The 24635-nt window shown below is 35.8% G+C and overlaps 1 protein-coding gene across 2 annotated transcripts; it reads left to right on the plus strand.

Annotated features, from left to right (window-relative positions):
• Positions 1 to 760: 760 nt before the first annotated feature.
• LOC136266729 (peroxidasin homolog) lies at positions 761 to 23002 on the plus strand. Of its 2 annotated transcripts, XM_066061751.1 has the most exons (8): positions 761 to 902; positions 4151 to 4481; positions 6468 to 6755; positions 7189 to 7506; positions 14250 to 14528; positions 14589 to 14855; positions 15715 to 15999; positions 22551 to 23002. In XM_066061751.1, the coding sequence occupies exons 2-8, from the start codon at positions 4247 to 4249 to the stop codon at positions 22856 to 22858; spliced, it is 1980 nt and encodes a 659-aa protein (XP_065917823.1). In that variant the 5' UTR covers positions 761 to 902; positions 4151 to 4246; the 3' UTR covers positions 22859 to 23002. The 2 variants fall into 2 exon arrangements, with proteins under 2 accessions (XP_065917823.1, XP_065917824.1); XM_066061752.1 differs by lacking the exon at positions 7189 to 7506.
• Positions 23003 to 24635: the final 1633 nt, after the last annotated feature.

The following is a 24635-nucleotide window of genomic DNA, read 5'->3' on the forward strand; positions in this document are numbered from 1 at the left end:
GGTACACCTTATGCTCATGTGTACACACTGTGACATGAAGAAACTGAACCTATGTAATGAGTGAAACAGTGTATCCAAGGAAACTATGGCACATTGTGCAGAGGAACTCAGTGAAAAGAGACACAGGTAGCTAACCTCAAAAGCATATATCACAACAGGAACATTGATGCTGCCTTGGATGAATCTAAGTTCCAATACTCATGTGCACTGTACTCTGGGTCATCTTGAATATCAACCTCACACATGGCATCTTCATTTGACATTTCATGGTTGCCATCCCCTGCCTCAGCAGTTCTGCTAGCAAAAGTGACACATCTAGATGAAGTTTCAGCCAGTGCAATGCCATGCAGACCACCTCCTTGAACTAGTAACATGTTAATCTGGGCAATCAACGGTGGTCAGGTTTATGAGAGGAAACGAAGGTATGCAGGCTATTTTATGGGTTCACAGCTCATAGTGCAGTTCAACACTCTCCCTCCCCCATTATAATATTATACTCTTGGTGTTATGTACATATGTGCATGCATAAAATGCACCTGATTAATAACGGTTTCACTACATGTGTTTTCTTGTAATAGTGTCAGAAGGTAGTTGTACAATTACCCCTGTAAAACCTACTACCCTGATGGCTGCTGGAGGAGTGTTGCAAGATGGCATGGAGAATGTGACAATGAGATGTATTTGCAATGAAGGAAATGATGATGTTAGATGGTTTTACCCTGATGGCAGTATACTTCATGATTACTACATTACTCCAAGGGGTTATCCTTACTTCATACAAAATCATGAAGATGTTTCTTTTACAATGGTTATTCCTACTTTCAACTATTCATTTGCTGGCCCATACACTTGTGGAATTGGATCTTGGTTTCCTCCTCGTGTTATGGCTATTATTGATCTCAGTAAGCATACACATATGTGACCAAATTTTACCCTTATGGGCACATTCAATGCATTAAACATTTAGTTCTGAAACACAGCTTTATAAGTTAAATTTCACCCAATTAAGGGTAGAGTAAACCATTGATACCTTAAATTACAAGAAAAAGTTTAGAAATATTATTTATTTATTTATTAAAGCTTTACAGCACAAGTGCTGAAGGCACTCTCTAGAGCTCCTTGGATACATATGCATGAAATTGACAACGAGAAAACATCCTGACCGCCTGACAGACTCCTGTAAGCGTTTGAACATTAATTGGATGGCTGCAGGTTTGAGGCTGTATAGGTCCAGTCATGGATTTTTTCTCCTTTCTCCACCTTTTCAAACATACTTTCTGTAACAACTTTAAACAGGCTGTAGGACCAGGTGTCCTACAGACCTTCAGAACTTGTGCTGTAAAGCTTTAATAAATAAAAAAATAAATAAAATAAATTTGAAAAGTGTTTTCTGTTATTAACTGCATCATACTAGTTTCAAAAGTCTAATTGTTTCAGGCACAACCACAAGGGTGATTTTCCAAAATTTAGCCACATATATAAACCATTTGCATTTTATTATATTGAAGGTGTGAATGTATTTTTTCGTATTCTTACAAAGCAGTGAAAAAAATAGAACAGTGACAATAATTGTAGTACTTTATTGAAGCAATGATGAATCACAATTATGCAATGAAATACTCTAATATAGCAACAGCTGAAAGAATACAAGACAAAATATATCAATATAAATGATCTAATACAGTAATGAACTAGTGTTATAAACAAAGATGGTGGTATAATTTTGGGAATAATAGGCATTTGTGAGAAAAATAGATTAAATTTTTTAGCAGTATTTGAATACACATGAGTATAATAGTAGCCTCATGCCTAGTTATATTTGCTGGTAATTTCTGCTTACTTAATTTGCTCTTGTTGTGCATTGTCGTGATCCATTATATGTATAGTATTCACTTTAGTGTACAATTTATAGCATTGTGATAGGAAAGAAACTAACCAGTAAGCCTGAGTTAAGTTTGCTCAAAAAGTTCCCTAAGTTAGCAACCTATCTTACAACATTTTAATCAGTGAATTATGTTAGAATATTTCACTACAAAAAGTGACTGTTATATTAGAGAATATCAATATACAATGCATTTTGAGTGCAGTTTCTACTGACTGCTCTATTAGAGAGTACTGATCTATTTTCATGGAATTAAGCTCCATATAGTCACCTAATGTGCTAGGAGTATGCTGGCATAGCACTCCAGCCTATTATGCTTTTTATTATGCTGGCATACTTGATACAGGCCTATTAACCAGCCCACAATTATATACAGTAGGCTGCAGAAAAAAGTTGACGTTTCGTAATTTTAATTACGCTGTAGTAGCATAATTACGAATTATGCTCTATTGGTAACTATGAGTATATTGTATATATGGCTGGTGAAAAACTACTTTTTTGCATAATTACGAATTACAGTCAAAATGTAATTACAGTACAAACATGGTAATTACTTAGTAATCACACCGTAATTACAATTACGAAACGTAAACTTTATTTTGCAACCTACTGTATGCTATAGATATCTAATCAAAAACAGCCAGCTGTAAAAAAGGGTGCAGCCTCAAAAAAAATTTCACGGTGAAAAAAGATGTGAAATCAAAGTCTGAGGCAACATAAATTCACCTGAATTGTCATTAATTTTTTTTTGCCATTAACCTAGCTACCATCACAGCCATTTCTTGGTTGCCACCTTGGATTTCACATCTTTTTTCACACTGGCTTTTTTTATTTGGAGGCCTTACCCTTTTTTACAGCTTGGCTGTTTTTGATTATAGATATCACTTCTTTTTGTAATTTCATACCTATAAAGCCAGTCTATGGCCGGCTTTGGGTATTACTTTTAACTTATCTTTTTCTTTTCTATAGGTATTGGGATTAGCTATGAATATGATAAAGAATTTTTTTAAAACTTTTGCATGTATACATTTAACAATGTTATGTGGAAGTTTTAGCTACATGCACATGCATTTCCCTGTAGAGTATTAAGCCTGTATTAGTTAATAACACACAACCCTCATCTGCAGCTGATCCCTCAAGGCCACGACAGCTCTTACCTACAGTATATACCACTTCAAAGTCGGCTTAACAATGCCGTAATTGAAGCCACAACTCCACCTTAGGTATTGTTACATCATTGTGGCACCTCCACTTTAGGTTGTTTACCTTTATAAGTTGTTAACTTGATGTTTTACTGACTTGAAATAGTCACTTGCCTATGGGTATGCACCATTGTATTGAAAAGTGTGCAGTAGGTGAAACATATTTGTTCACCACAAAGCGTACAAAGATCGCTGAAATCTAATACTACCTCTCATTACATGTACAAACTTGCAGCTATAAGCTACTGTAGTTTCAAGACAGTCCAGGTTGCTAGGTGGCTTCCTAATTCAATTGTGCTATTTCCCTCTTTAAAATGTATGGGGAGCCCCAGAGAAAAACTAACTTTTTCAGTTTTTAAGCACTGTACAATCCAAAGTAGCTAATTTCAATCAAACAAACTATATATTTCTGAGATTGGCAATCAATACTCTATCTATTGGGCATAAAAAAGTACATTTTTCCAAAATCCAAAAATCGGGCTGGAATGCCTAAAATTGGTGTTATTTTTTGTGAATAATTGCTAATACCTCCTTGACTGTTTATCGTATTCTAGCCAAATTTGGTACCAAGATGTTCCTTTATACCCTCTTTCTGTGTGCCAAATGTCAAGGCAATTGGACATGGAGTTTGCTTTTTATGGCAGTTTTTGTGAGTGTGCAAAAAGAGGAAGAAAAATAAGAATTAAAAACAAAGAAACTAAGCCAATTTTTGTAGTCGCATATCTCGGGAACGCTTGAAGTGATTTTGCTCAAATTTGGTATGTGAGGTACTGACATTGGCAGGAATGCTTACAGCAAAAATCGTCTTGTTTTGTCAAGACAGCACAGAGCTACGGAAGTGCGAATATCGCATTTTCTTTCAATATACTCATGGGTGTTGCGTGCTGGCTTCCTTGGCTGCACGACACACTACCATTAGTCTTAATATTCATATCTCTAGTGGCATAGAAAAGCTACAACTAATTATTATTTGAAAGTTAGTAACTACTTCTCTGCATACACTTTTTTTAACTACTATCTTCAACCAGTATGATGAGTGTTATACTTGATGTTGATATTGTTACAGAGGTTGATACTTCCATTCAACAATGCTCAGTAGATACAATTACCATAAATTCTATTGGTGGATACAGACGAGCCAAATGTACTTGCTTCGATCAGAATGGAGAAACAGTACAAAGGAGACAGAAATGGTTTTTTTCCAAATGGTGATGTTGTTAAAAATGTTAAACAATATGACTCCCCTTATTCTGTGCATAGAAAGTATGTTTCTACACTGATCATCCCTTGGTCAACTAACAGTTCTTACTATGGCATATATACTTGTGGTATTGAAAAAGGTGTATTTAGCATAGTTAACACTGTTGAAGTACGCTTTATTGAGAATATTGAACCAGGTATATATCTGTACACAGACATGCGTATACACTATTATGCTACACAGATAAGTACATACATAAGTGCAGAAGATTGTGAGTAGTTACCACAATTTATAAAATTATTCAAGATATGTTCTCTCAAATTCCCTATTAATGTATGCTGTAAGAAATGGAAGGAAGACTGAGTGTAACTATGTAGAAAATTGGGTGGCTAAATGTTTATAATATCCTGGAGTTTTCCTTTTTGTTTATTTCCACTGAATTTTAGATTACATAGGTTATATGTTGTAGCATAAGTTGCTGTCTGAACATCAATACTTCAAAGTTCACTTTTTTGGTCTGTTATATTGTAATGCAAGTAATACACATCTATGCCAAAAAGAGCCAAGCAGTAAAAAAGGGCATGGCCTTTTTTTGAGATAAAGGGTGTGCCACTAAGAGGTGGTTGCTAATACCGATCAATTTCATTACTCCATCACCATGTCATCATTATTAAAATTGGGATTAGTATCACTGCAGCCATATAGTGGCTACTACTTTGGATTTTACACTGTGTTTTTTGAAGGCTGCATCTTTTCACAGTTTTTCTGTTTGGCAACAATATAATTCATTTTTGTATTTAATACCCCAGCTTATTTTTGGCAATTATTACCAGGAATAGTGATGGTTACTGAAGACAAAATTACATCAAATTGGTATTGTACTGCATAATACGTTATTTGCTTTTTCTGTTGTAAAATAAAATTGTATACAGAATTTTTAAAATAAAAAAAAATAGCTACATATGTAGCTATACATGTAATACACCAGCAAAAGCCAATAGAGTGTTAGGAACTATCAAACATACCTTTGCTTTCAGGGATGTTAACACCGTAAGATTATTATATACCACCCTTGTTTGCCCAATCATGGATTATGTATCAACCATTTGGAATCCTTATTTTATGAAAGACATTCATAAATTAGAAGCAGTTCAAAGAAGAGCCACAAAACTTATACTCTCCTTGCATGATATGACTTACTCCCAAAGACTCCAAGAACTTAATCTACCCAGTTTACTTTACTGCCACACCAGATTGGACTTGATTATGACTTATAAAATTCTTAATAACTTAGTATCAGTGGACAAAGATTCTTTTTTTTAACTTTAAATACCAACCCTACCCAATCAAATGGACTTAAAATTTACAAAAATCATTTCAACACTTACTACTGTTAGATGACACAGTTTTTCACAGAGAATCATCAACGACTGAAACACTTTACCCCTGATATTGTATTCGCACTAAACTAAATGTACTTATTTTTTAAGATTTGATTTTGTATGACTGCTGATTTTATTTTATTTAGGTATAATAGTAATTCACTTATTTGAAAATTCTAATTTTTTTGTGTATTTTGGATATAGATACTGAATGAGAGTGCATAGATTTATTTACTGTTCTATTTATTCAAGCATTTGATTACTCTATTTGGTCTTTATAAATAGAAAGCAAGGCTAATAGATCTAGTAACTGTATATGTATAGCTATCTAGCCATCACTTAGAAAGGGACACTTCCATCACCCCTAAATCTGTGTCCACTAACCATGCATGATCTTGCAGCATGCTCATTCATGCACACTCAAGGACATCTGGACTATTTGTGGGTGCAACAATTATCCCCCTTTGGTCACAAAATTTGTTATGTTTATGGCAGTGGTCAATTTGCTAAATTTGATTCAGGTGGATCATCTGCATTGTGTCAGAGTTGGTCTGGTGGACTAAATTTGGCATCAAATTCCCAGAACTACTTTTAGTGGGACCAGTTTTGATGTGAAAAATCAATGGATTGCAGTACTTCTCAAATGTTTTAGTAAAAACCACTGCTTTGTAATTACAGGAAATTATGCAATAAGTTTGTGATTGTGAAATCTGTAATTTTGTTGTTCCTACAACCTACAGTACTATATACAGTATTGCTTGCTATCATGATTCTTGATATTGCCACTTTTTGCATTTTAGTTATCCATTTAAGAATGATGAATCAAACATATAAAAATGAAGAAACAGCTGTATTCACATGTCAAGCTACTGGTAAACCAGTTCCACTTATAGAGTGGTATTTCAATGATATTAAAGTGGATGAGATCAACTCTACAAACTACATTTTATCTTCACCAATATCTGGAGATTATATACTTAGTACATTAATTATTCTGAATGCTACATGGTTGGACAAGGGAACATACACATGTAATGCTTCCAATGTAGCTGGCAGCATTACCAGCTCAGGACAACTAACAATAAATGGTTAGTAACTATTATGTTGTTGCACATATGTGACTTTAATATGTACATTAGTTAAGTATGTATAGTATTGTTTGTCAAAATCTGGCATTCTTTTTTGTACCTCTTCAAAGATGAAGAGACCATCCTTATGTTTGTCCAGTTATCATCAATGGTAGAGACTAATGTTTGTGTTTATTTAGAAATTTATTATACTGTGTTTTTTGAAATGGCTTTTCTGTGGTGCTGTTACTTTACTACCCAAGTACTCAATGCTAAATAGTCGTTATAGAAAATGCATTCTTAATTGGGCATATAATTATGTAACCATCAAGTATGCTTAATAATACACTCAATTATACTGCATGCATGCCATACTGGCATGTGTCTTAGAGATCACTAAAGTGTAGGATATAATTACTAAAGACAAAACCTTTAGTATTTTGCATTAATTTAGATGCTGCAGTCATTACTAAGATATTTTCTCCACATCAAAATTCAAGTGTATTCAGTACAACGTCCATGACATGTGATGCAAAGGGATATCCTCCTCCACAAATAAACTGGATTCTAAGGAATGAAGTTGTAAAGAATGATTCCAATACTATAATCACTTATAATGACCATTGCCCAATAAATGATTATGATAGAAAGTGTGTTTCATCCAGTACAGTATTCATCAGCAATACTTTACCATTTCACAATGCTATGTACAGTTGCATGGCTATCAATTCTGCTGGAAAGAGCACAGAGAGTTCTGAGCTGACTATTACAGGTATGAAAATAATTTCTTCTAGTAATATAATTTGCAGCTTAAAACTTCTGTACTGCTAAAGTTTGAAGTATAGTCAGTACACGTTCACCTGAGCTCCGCAAAAAAACAGTAATATCAAGGAGGTGAACATGTCTCACTCCCAATGGTTTTGTACTGGAACAAGCATGTTTTCATGCAGTAAACATGTTTGTGTGCCTGAATTGTCTATACTAGGATGTTTTTGAAGCCTCACAACTCACTTGGCTTTACAGTGCTACTAAATGTTTGGGCAGCTGGCCCATGTAACAAGAGTTATTAACAAGAAACAAGGGCTCAGGTGAATATGAACAGACTATAGGTACAGCATTTATAATATTGTATGCTAAGGCAGTAATGATTATGAATTTTTAGCATTTAAGTATCCTCTAGTGTTAACAATCAAGTACTCCTGTATACTAGCTGCTAATTTTGTAGCTGTATGTTTGAGACATGTTTTATACTGGACCATCAAGTAACAGTAATTCTGACAAACAAAGCATGTACGATTCTAATTCCATAGCCTTCATGGTAATATTTATTGATAACAGATGCATCAAGTGAACTGGTAAAATAGATCACGTGATCCAGTGTTTGGGAAATTACTTTTTAAAAGTAACTCGTTACATATTACATATTACTTGCAACTGAACTATTTAGTTGCAGTTACATATTACCCATAAAATAAAGTAACTATAATAATATTACATATTATATTACTTTGTATCCATACCCTATAAATTGTCACGTTGTAACTACTACCTTATCACGTGACATGATTGTGTTGCTGGACAACATGTAAATTTTGGTTATAAGTAAGAAGCTGGTGAATAAGCTTCATCAGTAGGCTTCGTTACTTCGTTGTGGCTAGGTGTTACTCAGTGAATTACTTAGTAACTTCGTTACTTGTAGTAATAATATTACATAATATTAGACTCGTTACAGTAACTTCATTACTTAGGTAACATGTTACATCTGTAAGTAAAGTAACTTAAGTTATATTACCAGTTCTCATAGTATTTCGTTATATTACTTAGTTACCACAAAAGTAATAATTATTATGTAAGAACAAGTAACGCATTACCCCCAATACTGCGTAATATTACTGAGCACTTGAGTGCCAAAATTCTTAATGAGCATTTGAGTATTGTTTCAACCTAATCAAGATTCACAACAGTAAGTTGTGCAGCCAAGAAAGTAAAAAGTTCACATTGCAAATAAACAAGCACGACTACTACTGTGAGTTATTTACATGTAGCAACGGTTTTGCAATCCTTATCATTATTCACATGATACTACCATTTTTAACACCTCAGTTCACAAATGTTTCAACTTGAGTAAGAGACAAGCAACTTTTAATTTATATTAAATCACTCACTTACTGTAGTATATATGAGGTGAATGAGTGCTGAGAAACTTGGTTGATTCAGTTCTGTTGCACATACCCAGTTGTGAATAGTTTCTTTAGCAAGTTTTGAAATTATGAAGCCATATGATTTGTACTCCATTTTTACCTCTTTTATCGCTATTACATAACATTTACTAGTGCAATAAACCTTTTTTGCAAAGTAGCAGTATAATTATGTGGTAACTTGCAGCTTGCTAGATGGTTCATGAAGATGCTAACTAAAGCTTCTTCTACATATAACTTCAAAAGACATAGCCTGGGCACATTTGCCATTGTCATATGAATACACTGTGAGAATGTAAAGGAAATATGATTTATGGAAGTAGATATACTTTTAACTGTGAGATCAATTAATCCATGAGCCTTGAATAGTTTCAGGGGTGGCAGAGAGGAGGGGCAAGAAAGGCTGTAGCTCCTGTCAAAAAGTCTATAGAAGGGCTTAGCCCCCCCCTGTAGCTGAGCCTCAATAATTTGATATATTCTAATAGAGCAGTCAAGATTGAGATACTTTAATAGAACAGTTTCAGTAACTAATAAGGAGATGTAAGTGGTGGAGGGCAGTTATTGTCAGCAGGTAGTGACCTTTATTGTGTTCAACTTACCAACTAGGCCATGTCATCCCCTGGCTACATCCCAGCCCCCTAAACAAAGGTGTCCCTGAGTAGTCTAGTGCCATGTATTCTGGCATGCATCTCTATAATGTTGTAATGTTTAATAGATGCCTGTAAAGTCTGTGATTCTACTGTACTAAATTAAATGCTCTAAGGTGAAACTAAACAGGAGAAGAATCAAATATTAAGTCACAATGGAACTTGCCGCTTACTATGTATACCAATTCACTGCATTCATAAGATTAGTAGCACTGCCAATATCTAACCAGGTGGTAGTGTGACCAAATTGGCATCTACCAGTGATGAAGTGCATGATGAGACGTATTTGCTGGCTCATAGGACCAAAGCCTGGCATGTGATAATCCAGTAAGATCAATTTAAAGAAGTTGATTAAAATAAATATTATTATTATTAACATTTTACAGTGACCAGCACCAGTGGCGGAGGAAGTAGTTGATATGAGGGGGGGCTGACCAGGGTGGAAATGAACTGAGTCACTACATTGTCTCTGGTTTGGGAAGGTGAGACCAAAAAAAAAAAGGTCACAGCCAGCTGACAATAGCTGCCCACCTCACCAGCTACACATTAATAGCTGATAAACTATATAAAAATCCTTACATAGCTCACTACACACTATACTGTGACTGCTTTATTAGAGTGACTGCTCTATTAGAGTATCTTGATCTTTCACAGTTTTCAGCCCCACTCCAAGAACGATAGTTTCGGCATGATATCAATATCAATCTAAGGGGGAGGCTAAGCCCCCCCTTTTCCACCGCTTATGACCAGCACTGAATATCAATGTGCAATACAAAGCAAAGGAACATTCTATGGTAGTTACTACTATATTAAACTAAATACTGCAGGTGCATGCTAACAGGTAATTATAAACTACATGTACACTGTAGCTACTACAAGAAACAAAAAACTTATTCCTCTTCAGGGCAAAGCACATGGTGGCTGGGAGTTCTGGCATTACGTAGTTTACTTTTACATGATGTTGCTGACAGATTGTGGAATAATTAACTTATGGAACACCTGCCTCTTATAGCAAGCTAATGCTCTGGATAAATCACAGTTAGCAAGGTGAAGTGTCCACTGTCTAAACAATGATCCAGAGTGTTAAGTATAGTGTTTGGTCTATTACAACAAATTAACGTCATTATGAGCAATTGGTATGTCAGGATGCTTGGTATAATGGTAAGATAGCAGTGCACATACACAGCTGCAGGTAAAGAAAAAAGATTCAATTCAGCTCACACACTGGTCTCTAGATTAGAAGAGATGTAGTGATGGATGTTCATTAGAACAGTTGACTGCTCTAATAGAGTATTTTGATTTTAGCAGTTTTACCACTGAAATATAATTTTGAACCCCTCTTGTTAATTCCCAGAAGGGATTAACTCTTCTCTTCTTGCTCTTTCCATCTTTTCATTGCCCATGTATGCACTTGCACCTGTACTATAGCTTCTATTAGCCTTCTACCTAACAATAGTAAAAATTTTGGAAAGGGGGTGCTGAAGCACTCCATGTACCCCCTAAATCTGTCCTTGCACCAAATACTTCCAACATCACAAAAAGTTATTTGAAATGGTGGGAAACTTACCTGTTGGTTACTCGACATGTACAGTAGATGCTCTGGAATTAAGGTAAGAAATTAGTGTACAAATAATTATGTGAAATTTGGTACATGAGGCCTCAGCCATTGGCAAGGTACAACATTCTGAATACTTCAAACTAGGCATTAGTACTGGATTTCCCAAAGACAGTCACATATAGAGCATGTGTATATCTAGTGAATCTTCATTTGTAGATATGGATAACTGTTGCATTTGAACTTCCTAGAGTCTGAAGCTATGAAAAAATCACACCAAGTATTGATTTGTTCATTACAGTGGCAGATCCAGAGGGGGGCACAGGAGGCATGTGTCCTCATCATCCCTATATACCCCCAACAAAGTATATATTTATATAATATATATTATATATATACAGATATTTATTTACACAATTGAGATTCTCTAATAGAGAAGTCAGTCAAATACTCTAATAGAACAGTCACCGTATAGTATGTAACACTATAAAAATCCTCCACTATAGTACGTTCACGTTGAGCTGAATCCTCAAAAACATTTAATAACTCATGGATGCAATTACACACGATCTTGAAATTTGGCTCATTTGTAGTACTGCTTGATCCGCTAAAAATATTTCAAAATCTTGTTCAAATGTTTGACATAATATTTATGGCCAATCAAAATTTTCACAATAAATTTCCTATGGGGAAGCCATATAAGTACAGTGTCCATTAGAGCCCTTTCCCGAACTTGTAATGGAGCCAAACCGTACGTGTCTGTTGTTGACACCTTTACTGTTACCAATAATCATCTGGTTGACAGAAATGTTAACTCGGTTGAGAAAAAATCCACTTTTAATTTTTAGCTGTTTTTCAGGGTTCAGCTCAACGTGAACATACTATAGGTATGACTGCAGCACCAACCCATAGAAACTCTTAGCTATGTAGCCTGTTAGGAATTTATTTTGCAAACTAAATTCACTTGGTGCTTTGTACATCATTCTTATACCGGTAATTTTACTTTAAGCTCACAACTGAACTCACATTGTCACTGATCCCTACATGCAGCTCTTGATCAATGTAGACCACTCAGAAAGTATGATTTATTATTATGATTTAGATTTTTGTGCATAAAAGTGCCCTATATCAAAATTTCAGAGTTTAAACATGTAAAATACTTCTGGGGACTGCTCCCTCCTGAGCCCCTGCTTTATATAGCTACTTACTACCTGTGCTCCCCTTTGTTAAATCTGGGTCTGCCCCTGTGTTTAGGCACCAGCCTATTATGCTTTTAATTTTGCCTATTATGCTATGCTGCAGTGCTAAAAAATTTTTGCCTATTATGCTCATAATTATGCTTAAAATTTTTGCCATAGTTCTGATGTTTTGTTACTTTTTATGGATAATGATAAACTTTGGCTTATGAACAACTGAAATGTACATTAAGAATTTGGCTACATTGTAAACTATAATAACAGTCATGTCAAATAACTACTTAATGCCATATGAGTGGCATCGACTGTTCTGTTATTGTAAGTCAACCTTTTTATGTGACATGCATTTTTACTTACAGTATGACAATTATTCTGCCTATTATGCTAGCATTATGCTTGATGCTTTCAGGCTCCTATTATGCTCAAAATTATGCCAGCATAATAGGCTGGTGCCTACTTGTGTTAGCTATCACTGTGTGGGTGTACAAGTTTATAATACTCAAAATACGACCTGTATTGAGCAGCTTTTTTCTGGGGAGGAGGGTGAGCTTTTATAGGAATATAAAATGGATTAAGAAGCCAGAAGTCCTATTTGAGGTCTCCATAGGCCCTCTTGCATGCAAATTGCTCCCAAATAAAGAAAAGTGATCCCTACTTCAGTCATGGCAATTCTATTGACAGGTTGTATGACTGAAAGAATGAATTACATATGCACTAGTATAGCTGCAAGTGTAGGCAATCTCCTTTGTTTTATTGCTTTTCAATTCTATGATCTCTACTTAAATGTGCTTTCCCTCATACTTATAATGTTTTAAAATGATAACAAAGAAGCATAAAGAAAAATCAAAATTTTTAATAAACTAGTAAGGATCATTACAATAAACAATGGAAATCACATGTACAAATTCTTTAGCCAATATAAACTAGCATGGCTATGAATTTGATGGTACACCTTTCTTGTTTAAGCGCTTTTTATTGTAATGACATATGCTAGCTTACAAATATTGCTTTTATAACCAGGTGCATGCCCACAGCTGGGTGCCTGGTTTACTGAAAATTTTTCCAAAAAAGTGTGTGTAGGAGGAACCTGCAGAATATGCTGAAATAAGTTTGGGAATAATAGGCGGTAAAAAAAAATCATGAATAATTCTAGATGGTTTTCAGAAATAACTAGTAAATTTTATTTGCAGTATAATACTCATGGAGACACCTCTCAAACACTGCTAGGATAAAACCAGGATAAAAGATTGAGATACTCTAATAAAGCAGTCACCAAAATTAATGTAAAAGTAGAGTATCTCCATCATGTTTGCTAGTAATTGCCTGTAACAATTGCATAAGATACTAGATGTGTTTAGCTGTTTTTCAGGAATCACACCAGGAAATGTTAGGGAATAATTTCAGGAATAATAGGTACAAAATTCCAGAAGAATAATAGGACTTAAAGGAATATTCTGCTGGTCTTTATGTGTGTGCACCTATCTACCTATCTATCTATCTGCCTATCTATGTTTGTCCATACACACTCATGTGATCAAAATGATAAAGCAGCCTGCACATAAAGAGTAAAAGCTAAATGAGATCTGTATTAAATGTCTAAACTGAGGTGGGTCTTTTCGGCAGTCTGAAATATGGATGTTGTGACTCTCCTCAGACACTACCTTCCCTTCGGATTTTACAGGCATTTAGCAACTGAAACACAATGGTGCAGGCCTCATTAATTCTTGGTAGTCTATATAGTTTTTGGTCACTAAACACTCATAGAGAAGATATGTACAACAAGATCTTGAAATCAACTCAATGCAAAGCTTTCTTGTTTTGAGTATAGAAGTACTCTTGTATAATTTAAAGTATACAATAATGTACACTTATGAATTGACACAATACTTTTTATGTGTACATATTTTATCTTCCTTTAGTCCCACCACCTGAAATGATAATACACCCACGATCGAAAGAAATTAATCTCACGCAAACTGCCACATTCACATGTTCTGCTACTGGTTATAATGTTGGTTATGAATGGATAATCGGATCAGGATATCAAAAAATGCATTTTCCTAGTAAGGTGGTTGGTGTTAACATCAATACACTTGTGATCCCAAATGTAAGGTCATCCTATAATGGCACATACACTTGTGTGGCAAGTAATATTGGGGGAACTGTGTATTCATATGCTGCTCTACTGACAGTTACTGGTATGGTATACAAATGATGCTGTTAGGTAGTTGTATGAATGGTGTATTGGTGTTACATAGGCCTACCAGAGGTGAAAGTAACACCATCTAATCAGACTGTAGAGGTGACACACACTGCCATATTCACTGCCATAGTGAGTGGTGTGGGAGTGGAGAACTTCAAATACCAATGGATACATAATGGAATAAACATTACTGGAGAGACTGGAAACAGTCTGATAATCACTAATGTGATGGAGAGTGACAGTGGAGACTATGAGTGTATTGTTACTAATGAGTATGGAGATGTAACTATATTGCCACTAGCAGTCAATTTAGTAGTGTATGGTAAGATGTATACACATGTTTGTATTTCCGATATTAGCACATATAGCAAAACACATATACTTTCTTGCTGAACAATATTGCTTATAGCAATGTACCCTTTGACCTGTAAGGCTTTGTTATGAACCATTTCACTTGAGTTGTGTAAATGATTTGGCATCTGGAAATTAGTAACATTAATGCTCAAAGTCACTATGCTTTATTCTTCTCCTGTTTATGCAACCTACTTAAAAGGACTGCAGGCAAGTGTGTTGTCTAAGAGCTTATTTGTTGACATTAATTTTGTACATGAATGGTATGCTCTGGAGAAAAACTTTGTTCTTCATAATTATGTATATACACTTTTGTACAGACACATACACACACACAAACACAATTATGAGGGATATGACTAAAATATTATATACATATATGCAACATGCTAGATGCTTATGTAGTTATGTATAATGTGCTTACAAAAGATACGACTTAAATATCCGCATGATTCTTCAGTGAAGAGTGCACTGTGTTCCGTGTTATAACTATTATATACTACACCCTAGTAGAAGATTGTATCTATTAAAGCTATATGACTTACGGTGCATGAAGTGATGAGAGGGATACACGCCATTTGCCACATTAAAGGTGATGAAATGATGACATGTGAATTACTCTGGTGTGATCCCTTAGCATGGAATTTTTGATCATGAACACAGTTTGTACATAATACGTGACCTCCAAAGATTGTTAGGCAAAGGTTGGCTAGGATAATGCACACAAGAATCCTTACAATGTGGTTTAGTTATGTGCTGTATGTTATTTAATCTTTAACATCTATGGGTTTAGTTACAATGTCTTTATTTCTGTTGTATGTATACTGCAGTGACTTCACCAGTAATACCAAAGCCTCCAGAGGATATAAACATCATGATATATGGAGTTGCTTCATTTCAGTGTGTTGCTGATGGTTACAATATTAGTATTAGTTGGCAAAAAGATGATACAAAGCTTCCACGGATGTCTACAGTGACTGAATCACGAAATGAACATAATGTGACAAGTGTGCTGCGGATTGTCAACACAATTGGCTATTATGCTGGAAATTATTGTTGTATTGCTGAAAATGAGGGTGGAAAAGTTTCATCATGTGCTGAGCTGACTGTAAAAGGTAATTTCATTTTGTGGTTATACAGTGGAACCCAGCCACCTTGGGACCATGCTAAATTGTCTGTATCAGTAAGATGTCCTGATTTCAGGAGTCTAAATCATGGTAGTGAGTCATGCAGTCAAGAAAATGAAAAGCACATGTTGCAAATAAACAAGCACAACCACTATTGTGATTTTGCAATCCTTACCATAATTCAGGTGATCTTAACTATTCTAAAATCTTCAGCTCATGAATACAAGCCAACTTTCATTTTGAAACTAGAAATACACAATCTTTGTGTCCATTATAATTCACTCACGTAATAGGAAGCAAATTGGTGCTAAGGAACTTGGTAAATTAAAGTCTGTCGCACACACACACACACTGATTAGGATTTCTTTGCAAGACTTGAACATTATGAAGCCATATGATTTACACACATTTCTCCTATCACCAATAACTTTATTAGTGCAATAAACATTTTATTTATATTGCTAGTGTAAGTGGTAACTAGCAGTTTGGCAGATGTTTCTTAAAGATTCAACTGCAACTTCTTTCATGAACAATAGATTTCAATGATACTGCATGGGGGCAACTGTCATTGTCATATAAATATACTGTTGGAGTTTAAAGGAATGGGCTTCGAGTAATCTAGTACTAGGCACTAGTGATGCACCGATTAATCGGTGATGAATCAGAAATCGGTTTATCGGCCACATTTCAGCAATATCGGTAATTATTAGCAGATTATTTAGTTAATTATTTTACTGACCTTGATGCTAGTGTTTTCATAAAAATAAGACAAACTAAAGTTTTAAAATGGCAAAATACATGCAAAATTTTGGTGAAAAATAAACATCGGATCGGTTATTGGTATCGGCCATTATATGAATCTCAACATCAGCTAATCGGATAATTGGCAAAATCTCTTATTGGTGCATCACTACTAGGCACACTGACACATACCTCTGTAATGCTTCAGGGCATGTGCCTATAATATATAGTTAACTCAGATTCTACCTTTACCAATTGCCCTAAGCTGAATCTAGGCTCCAAGTGAAGTGAAACTTGACCAAAACAGCAGAAGAGGAATGATGTTGGAGCACTGCTTACTATATATAAACCAAGGCATAAACCATACTCTTCCAGACAGGCACTCTTCCAGACAGGCACCCTTCCAGACAGGAGAAGACTATATAGTACTGCCATTGGTGTGATCAAATCATTCACCAGTGATGAAGTGCCATGAAATGTATTTGCTGGCTCAACACTGATTAAAGCGTGGCTTAACTGGTGAGATTAGTTAGATAGCTGTGTATAGAAAAAAAACAACAACAAAAGTACAGTGAAACCTTGTTAATAGGGCCACCTATTGGACCCAGGATAACTGGCCCTACTACGGGTGGCCCTATATTACCGAAAACCTCATTAATGTGGCCATAAAGCAAAGCGGCCTTATTATTGAGGTTTTCAACAAACCTTTCAACAAACCACCACTGCCTAGCAATATTTACAATTGATCTAAACACGCTATGTAGAGTTTATCACAGAGAAAGGTAGAAATACCGTAGCTATAGTAAAAAACTTTAGCGGTAAAAAAGTTTGGTGAAAACCCACCCACCTCAAAATTGACGAAAAAACTTTGGCGAATGGGACTTCATCTGATTTTTAATTGTCCTGTACTGCTCAAATGCAACATTGCTTGCTACATGCGAGTGATTAAAGAACTCGCCAATTAAGGGGTGTGGCAACCGTTGCGATGGCGAGTCTTTATCCCTTGCATTGAGGGATGAAGACTCACGATGGAAACAGCTGCCACACCCTTTTTAATCGCGTGTAGCGATGTTGCATTCGAGTGTGTAAGCATCGTTCGCTGGTTCTTGTCATGTAATTATTCGGCCCTAATGGCACTTCCATCCTTCTTGTAATGTCGAGAAGGGTCAGTGTCGAGAGCAATGTTTAGATTTTCGTGAACTCTTGTAAGACAATGAACCTTGCGACAATTGAAGGGAACGCATGATATAATTGTCACGATACTTCAATACCCATCCTTTCAACAAGGCTAATCTGATTATGTGATTGCTAAAAAAAATTGGCAGATAAAACTTTGACGATTGTAATGCTATTCGCCAAAGTTTTTACCGCAAAAGTTTTTTTACTATACGGTATACACTGTACCAATTATTCCAGCATTATACTTGAGACATAATGGTTAGAAAAGTATACTGCCAGACTGAATAGCTAATGAGTACAGCTTTCAGTAGTGAAAATATGGATTTAAGAGCAACAACTTTTGCGGTGATACCTTGATTGCCTGCTCAGCTGGCCTCTTTACTGAGGGAACATTGTAATAGTTTTACCAGATTGGCCCAGTAGTATGTGGCCACTGGCCTTAATAATGAGGTGGCCCTATTAATGAAAAATTAAATGCATGCAATATATTGGAAAATATGTTTGCATGGACTTGCTGGACCCGGTCACTATAATGAGGTGGCCTCATAACTGAGGTGGCCACTAAGTAAGGTTTCACTGTACATTGTATTAGTTACCACCATCACAAAACTACATATTGCTAAATACATGCTAACAAGCTACTTCAAGTAATTATAAACATCATGCAAGTAACAAAACTGAATTACAGTTTGTTTCATACTGTAAGTTCCATCCTGTTTCCATAATGTCGCTGACAGAACTTTGTAATAACTTACAGAGCACCTGTCTCCTGTAGTAAACCAACCGTCTGGATACACCACTGTTGGCAGTAGTATAAGGTGAAGTGCATGTCCATGGTCCAAACAATGAGTCAGATATCTCTAGGCCTGAGTCAAATATGCTGAAAAGTTTGCCCAATATGCTTTCAGGAATTTCCCAAAATTTTCACTTGTTATGCTCTTCAGTGTTCCCATTATACTTGTATTATGCTACAAGGTTAACAACATTTCTTACAATAATCTTGGAACATTTTAATCAGTGAATGCTCTATTAGAGTATTTCACTACAAAGTGACTGTTCTATTAGAGAGTATCGATGTAAGGAGCTATAATTTATTTCAGTACTCCATTGCAGTTTCCAATGACTGCTCTATTAAGGAATATCAGTCTATATTCATGGAATTTAGCACCATAGTTGAAATATCCACCTAATATCCCAACATTATGCTGGCATAGTACTTCAGCCTATTATGCTTTTTAATATGTCACCCAGTCTAAGAAAACCGGTCTTATCCCCCATGTCAGCAGATTCGATTTTTCACCCAGGACACACGGCTACATGAATAAATTATCCAATTCCACATTTAAAATCAGCTAGACCTGAGGCTGAGTGGTCTGGTTTTGCTGGCTGCTTTTCCCGAGCCCAGTGGCGATCCGTACGTGTGGTGTGGGGCCTTAATGGAGCTCTGGTCAGCCTGGGAATGACTATGTGGCTGTACAGCTCTGTGGTTTTTAGCAAGTATCTGTGCTGTGAATTTCCTTTCATTTTAGCCAGTTTTGAGACCTCAGTGGCTCAAAACTTGGCCTAATTCATCCCTTGGCCCTTGGCCTAATTCATCCCTTGGCCTAATTCATCCTTTGGCCTTCCTTTTCGATGTTTGAACACCATCTGAACACCATCTTGCCCGTCTTCCAGGGCCCCCGGCACCCAATTTGCAGCTCGCCTGATACAGTCAACCTCGGTTTAAAAACTATCTAAAATGGCGGGAAACTTAGTTGTTGGCTACTTGCACAGTGGATGCTCTGGAAGGTAAGCAATTGGTGTAATACGTGTGAAAATTTGGTACACATAGCTTCAACCATTGGCGAGCTACAACACATTAAATACTTAAAACCGGCATTTCTCGTTAGCTACTTTTAAATAGGTGATAAGCCCGGTTTTGTCAGACTGGGTCACATATGTTGACATATTTGACGCTGGCCTAAATATCTCCTGCCAGTGTAAAGTAGTGAATACTTTGTTAGAATAACTTAACATGTTATGAGCTTTACTTATGGCCACTCCAATTGGTAATTATGTCTCTGGTCACATAAAATTTAGTTTTAGTTGCAGGTGGGGCAACTAAGTGATTGCTCAATTGAGTATCTTATGATCTGACTGTTCTATTAAGTTGCACATATGTAAAACCAATTTTCTGCAGGTTTTCATCAGCCAATGTGGGAAGTTCTAAAATTTCACATTCTTAGAAAATATGCAGCGGTGGACTAGAGATATACCATAGGATCTGGTTATTAAAAATATACCTTATCATATACTGTAGAATTTTGTATGTTAAGCACATACCTGTTTCTCGTACTTTGTCATGGTTGATAAGTGCATGCAGATGAACACAAAGCTTCAACACAAGATGTAGCTATAGAAGAGAAAAAATGCTAGAGGCCTGTCATTGGTGCAAGGCATGAAATTTTGTGTTGGTGCATGGCCAAAAACAACATGCCTTTCACTTCACTATACTTATCAAGCGAAACAGTCTTCTGTAGTATGCTCCACACAAAGAATTTGCACAGAAACTGCACTCCAAATATTGGTACACATGGTGACTGCAAATCACACCACTCCCAAAAGAAAATCATCCATAATAAGTTTATTTTTCTAATCCAAAACAGCCAAGCTGTAAAAAAAAGAGTGTGGCCCCCAAAAAGCCATGGTGAAAAAGATGTGAAATGCAAGTTGGCGGCCAAGAAATGACTGTGATGGTAGGCAAATGACAAAAATTTTAATAGCAACAATTCAAATGAATTTGCACTGCCTCCTCCAAGTTTCACTAGGACTCAGCAACAAATTCACCTGAACTGTTGTTATTAAATTTTTTGTCATTTACCTACCATAGTGGCTGCCAACTTGGATTTCACATCTTTTTTCACCATGGATTTTTGGGGACTGTACCCTTTTTATAGCTTGGTTGTTTTGGATTATATATATATATATAACATCACTTCTTTTTGCATTTATATACTCCAAAGCAGGCCATAGACAGGGGCGGATTTGGGGGGGAGGGGGGTTTGGGGGCTAAAGCCCCACCCCTCTTCATATTTAGGCTTTACTTGATCAATATGCTGAGTACTATAATGAAATTTTGTCTTAGCATAATTATAATTTATATGATCACTAATAATACAAATACTCATAAAACCACTTTATAAACATTTTCCAAGGTATTATCAGTGGATTTATGGTAAAGTTTATGCAACAAGGACCTGGATCAGCATTGGAGCTGTACAGGATCGAGATACTCTAATAGAGCAGTCAGCTAACTACTCTAATAGAACATTCATTGGAAACATGTAGTTGGTTCTGTTATGGAATTTTTCCAAATCTGCCCGCACCTATACATACAATGAAGTGCATTGGTCTGTTTAAAGAGCTTCATTCATCTACTTGTGTAGTTAATATGTATGGCAATACTTAAATCAGGTACACAATTTCCATTAAACATGTTCTCAGATTCAACCTTGTATTGTTCAAATTTCAAAATTTTCCACTTTCAACATTATTTCTCTAACATGCACCTATTCAGTGTTGTGCAATTGTGAGAGGGGTGCATCATGTACTTAGTTGTCTGTACCTACCCAAACTTTTCCATTAACACAATGCTTCAGAGAGCCATACCTATAATCTAAAGGTAGTATATAAAATATCTACAGGCAGAAAATATTATGAATTTTATGTGAAAATGTCTCCAAATTGCAGTATTTTAACATCTATTTTTCAAAAGTTTCCTGGGGGGGGGGGGGCATGCCCCCAGACCCTCCCTAGTTCCAGCATGTTTCACATGCTGGGAAGTGTGCTTCATACACCTCTACCCAAGAGATTAGTACCTTGAGTTAGCCCCCCCTTTATAAATCCTAGATCCACCCCTGATAGATCAGCTTTGGACTTTCTTTTTACCTGTCCTTTTCTTTGCAGGAAAGAGAAACGAGATGTAATGAAGTTGTGGATTTAAACATGCATTTTTTTTATAATTGTACAAACTTTTACGTATCTTTTCTCAACAGGCCAACAGTATGTAACTACCCAACTTTTTATAAATTTGGACAGTTAATCCTTGTTACAAATTAATATGTAACTGGTTATATTATTATAGTTACTTTAATCTACTACATAACTTAGTTACAAAAGTAGCTGAATTCTCTACAGGTGAGTTGTTTGTAGCTGAATACTCTACTGGGTGATTTGTTTGTAGCTGAACTCCCTACATGGTGACTTATTTGTAGTTGAACTCTCTACAGTATGATTTTTAACTTAATTCTCTATTGTATGACTTGTATGTACGTAGCTGAACTCTCTACAGGTAACTTGTTTGTAGTTGAATTCTCTACAGAGTGACTTGCTTGTAGCTAAATGCTTTACAGAGTGACTTTTTTGTAGATGAATTCTCTACGGTGTGACCTTTTGTGGCCAAAATCTCTACTGGGTGACTTGTTTGTAGCCAAACTCTATATAGGGTGTAACTGAACTCCCTACGTACAGGGTGATTTTTTGTAGCTGAACTCCCTACTGGATGGTTTGTTTGTAGCTGAACTCTCTACAGAGTGACCAATTTTTCTTGCAATATACATATTTTTTCTTCTATTGCACAGTTCTTCCTCCAGAGATTATTAAGCCACCTGAGATGATTACTGTGAAGCAAGGGGCAGATGCTGTATTTGACTGCTTTGCTGTTAGTCATGGAAAGTTGAAATATGACTGGAAATTAAAGGATAGTAAAAGCCTTCCCTCATCTGCAAGAAAGTCTTTCACTATCGGACGATACTTGGGACAACAGGTGGTATTTTCACGTTTGACTATTCCTAATGTTAAGCAATCATATGGAAAAGATTACTACTGTTGTCTGGCCACCACTGAAGGTGGAACAACAAAAGAGTGTGCTTCACTAAGTGTGTACTAGTGAGCAGTGTTACTGCTATATAACCTTTTGGTTGTAGTGTTTTTCTGAATATAAAAACTAGACTATAGCAATACTGTGGGTGTGCGTGTTTTTGTACATATATAACTGCATAATATGCTGTTATTGCTTTACATTTAATTTGTAGCATTGTTGTCCAAGGCAAGTGCATGGGTTTACTAATGTACACGTTGATTAAGTTTTAATTAAAATTTCACATGCAAATTTACCCGAACTTTTTAACAAACCAGCTTTACTGAACTTGTAGCCACTAAACAGAATATCCAAGCAAGTACTGTATGGTTTAGCTATTACTAAGATGCATCAAACATCTAAGACTAATCTTTCTTAATACTGCAGATATCAGTACTGGTAAGGATTGAGACATTTTAATAGAGCACTCATGTATATCGTAAATCAGATGAAAATACTTTTACACACAAAAAAATTATCATGAAAATGTTTAGGCAACAATACAATGAATTTTACTAGATCGCCTGTCATATGGTACTGATTATGAAGACTTTAGAAGATCACAGAAATTGTGCAACGTGTGTGTGTGTGTGTGTGTGTGTGTGTGTGTGTGTGTGTGTGTGTGTGTGTGTGTGTGTGTGTGTGTGTGTGTGTGTGTGTGTGTGTGTGTGTGTGTGTGTGTGTGTGTGTGTGTGTGTGTGTGTGTGTGTGCATTGAGCATAGTAAAGTGGTAGCATTAATCAAATGTTCCAGGTTTGATACTTGAATGGTTATACTCCAGGGGCATGGGGAGAGGGGGTTCCAAGGGGTTCAGGAAATCCCTGTAAAATTTAGACTTATGAGTTTACAGCAGGACCCAGTATAATAGGGTTTTCACTCAAAATAGGAAGGTGCTTCATTTTGTTGTTTCTGGAGATTTTCACACAGATTTACCTTAAGATAAAGCAAACAGTGCTAATTTGTTATTGGAATGTTTGCAGCAGTTGCTATAATCACAATTGTAACATGTAAATATCCAAAAAGTGGTCACGTGACCAAAAATCCCTTCATATAGAATTTCCACTGCGAAATAAGATAAAGCCTCAGCCTTTTTCATTGTTTCTGATGATTTTCATGCAGGCTGACTTTAAGATAAAACAAACAAGTGCTAATATATTATTAAATTGTCTATTACTTTCTATATCAGTTAACTGTAAATACCCAAAAAGTGGTCACGTGGCCAACAATCCCATTACAGCTATAAAGGATGTGCTATAGCACTACAAGATGTAAAAGTTTTCATTATAAGGCAAGAAAATACACTAATTGTGACTTCTAAAATACATTGATTTTCTAATAAGCTGCCCAATTTAACTACCTATTATGATACTTTTTGGTCATGTAACCACTTTTGTATATTTTTGTGGGTTAAACTTATGCTGATACCAAATGCTACAAGCAATCCAATAATAAATTAGCACTTGTTTGCTTTATCTTAATTAAAAGTCAGTCTGTGTGAAAATCACCAGAACAACAAAAAGAAACACCTTCCTATTTTGAGCTGGAAACCCTATATATAAATGCATCATTTAGTGTGGCAGGACAAAATGAGTAATAGTGTATAGCACAACAATTTATAAAGCTTACATTCCTCTCTCAGGCCTCAGGGAAGGATTTACAGAGGTAACATGAGCCCTCTTGAAAACTTGTCTAAAGATTGATATACTCTAATAGAGCAGTCAGGAAATTACTCTAATAGAGCATGCATGCGCAGTCACGTATACTCTAATATAACATGGTTGGAATTTTTCAGACATTCTAACATTAA

This window comes from Dysidea avara, chromosome 9, assembly GCF_963678975.1.
Source record: "Dysidea avara chromosome 9, odDysAvar1.4, whole genome shotgun sequence".
Taxonomy (NCBI): Eukaryota; Metazoa; Porifera; class Demospongiae; order Dictyoceratida; family Dysideidae; genus Dysidea; species Dysidea avara.

Coding starts and splice junctions, on each gene's coding strand:
- LOC136266729 (XM_066061751.1), top strand. CDS start 4,247: ATGGAGAAACAGTACAAAGGAGACAGAAATGGTTTTTTTCCAAATGGT. Junction 14,529..14,588: donor TGCTCTACTGACAGTTACTG/GTATGGTATACA, acceptor GGTGTTACATAG/GCCTACCAGAGGTGAAAGTA. Junction 16,000..22,550: donor TGCTGAGCTGACTGTAAAAG/GTAATTTCATTT, acceptor TCTATTGCACAG/TTCTTCCTCCAGAGATTATT.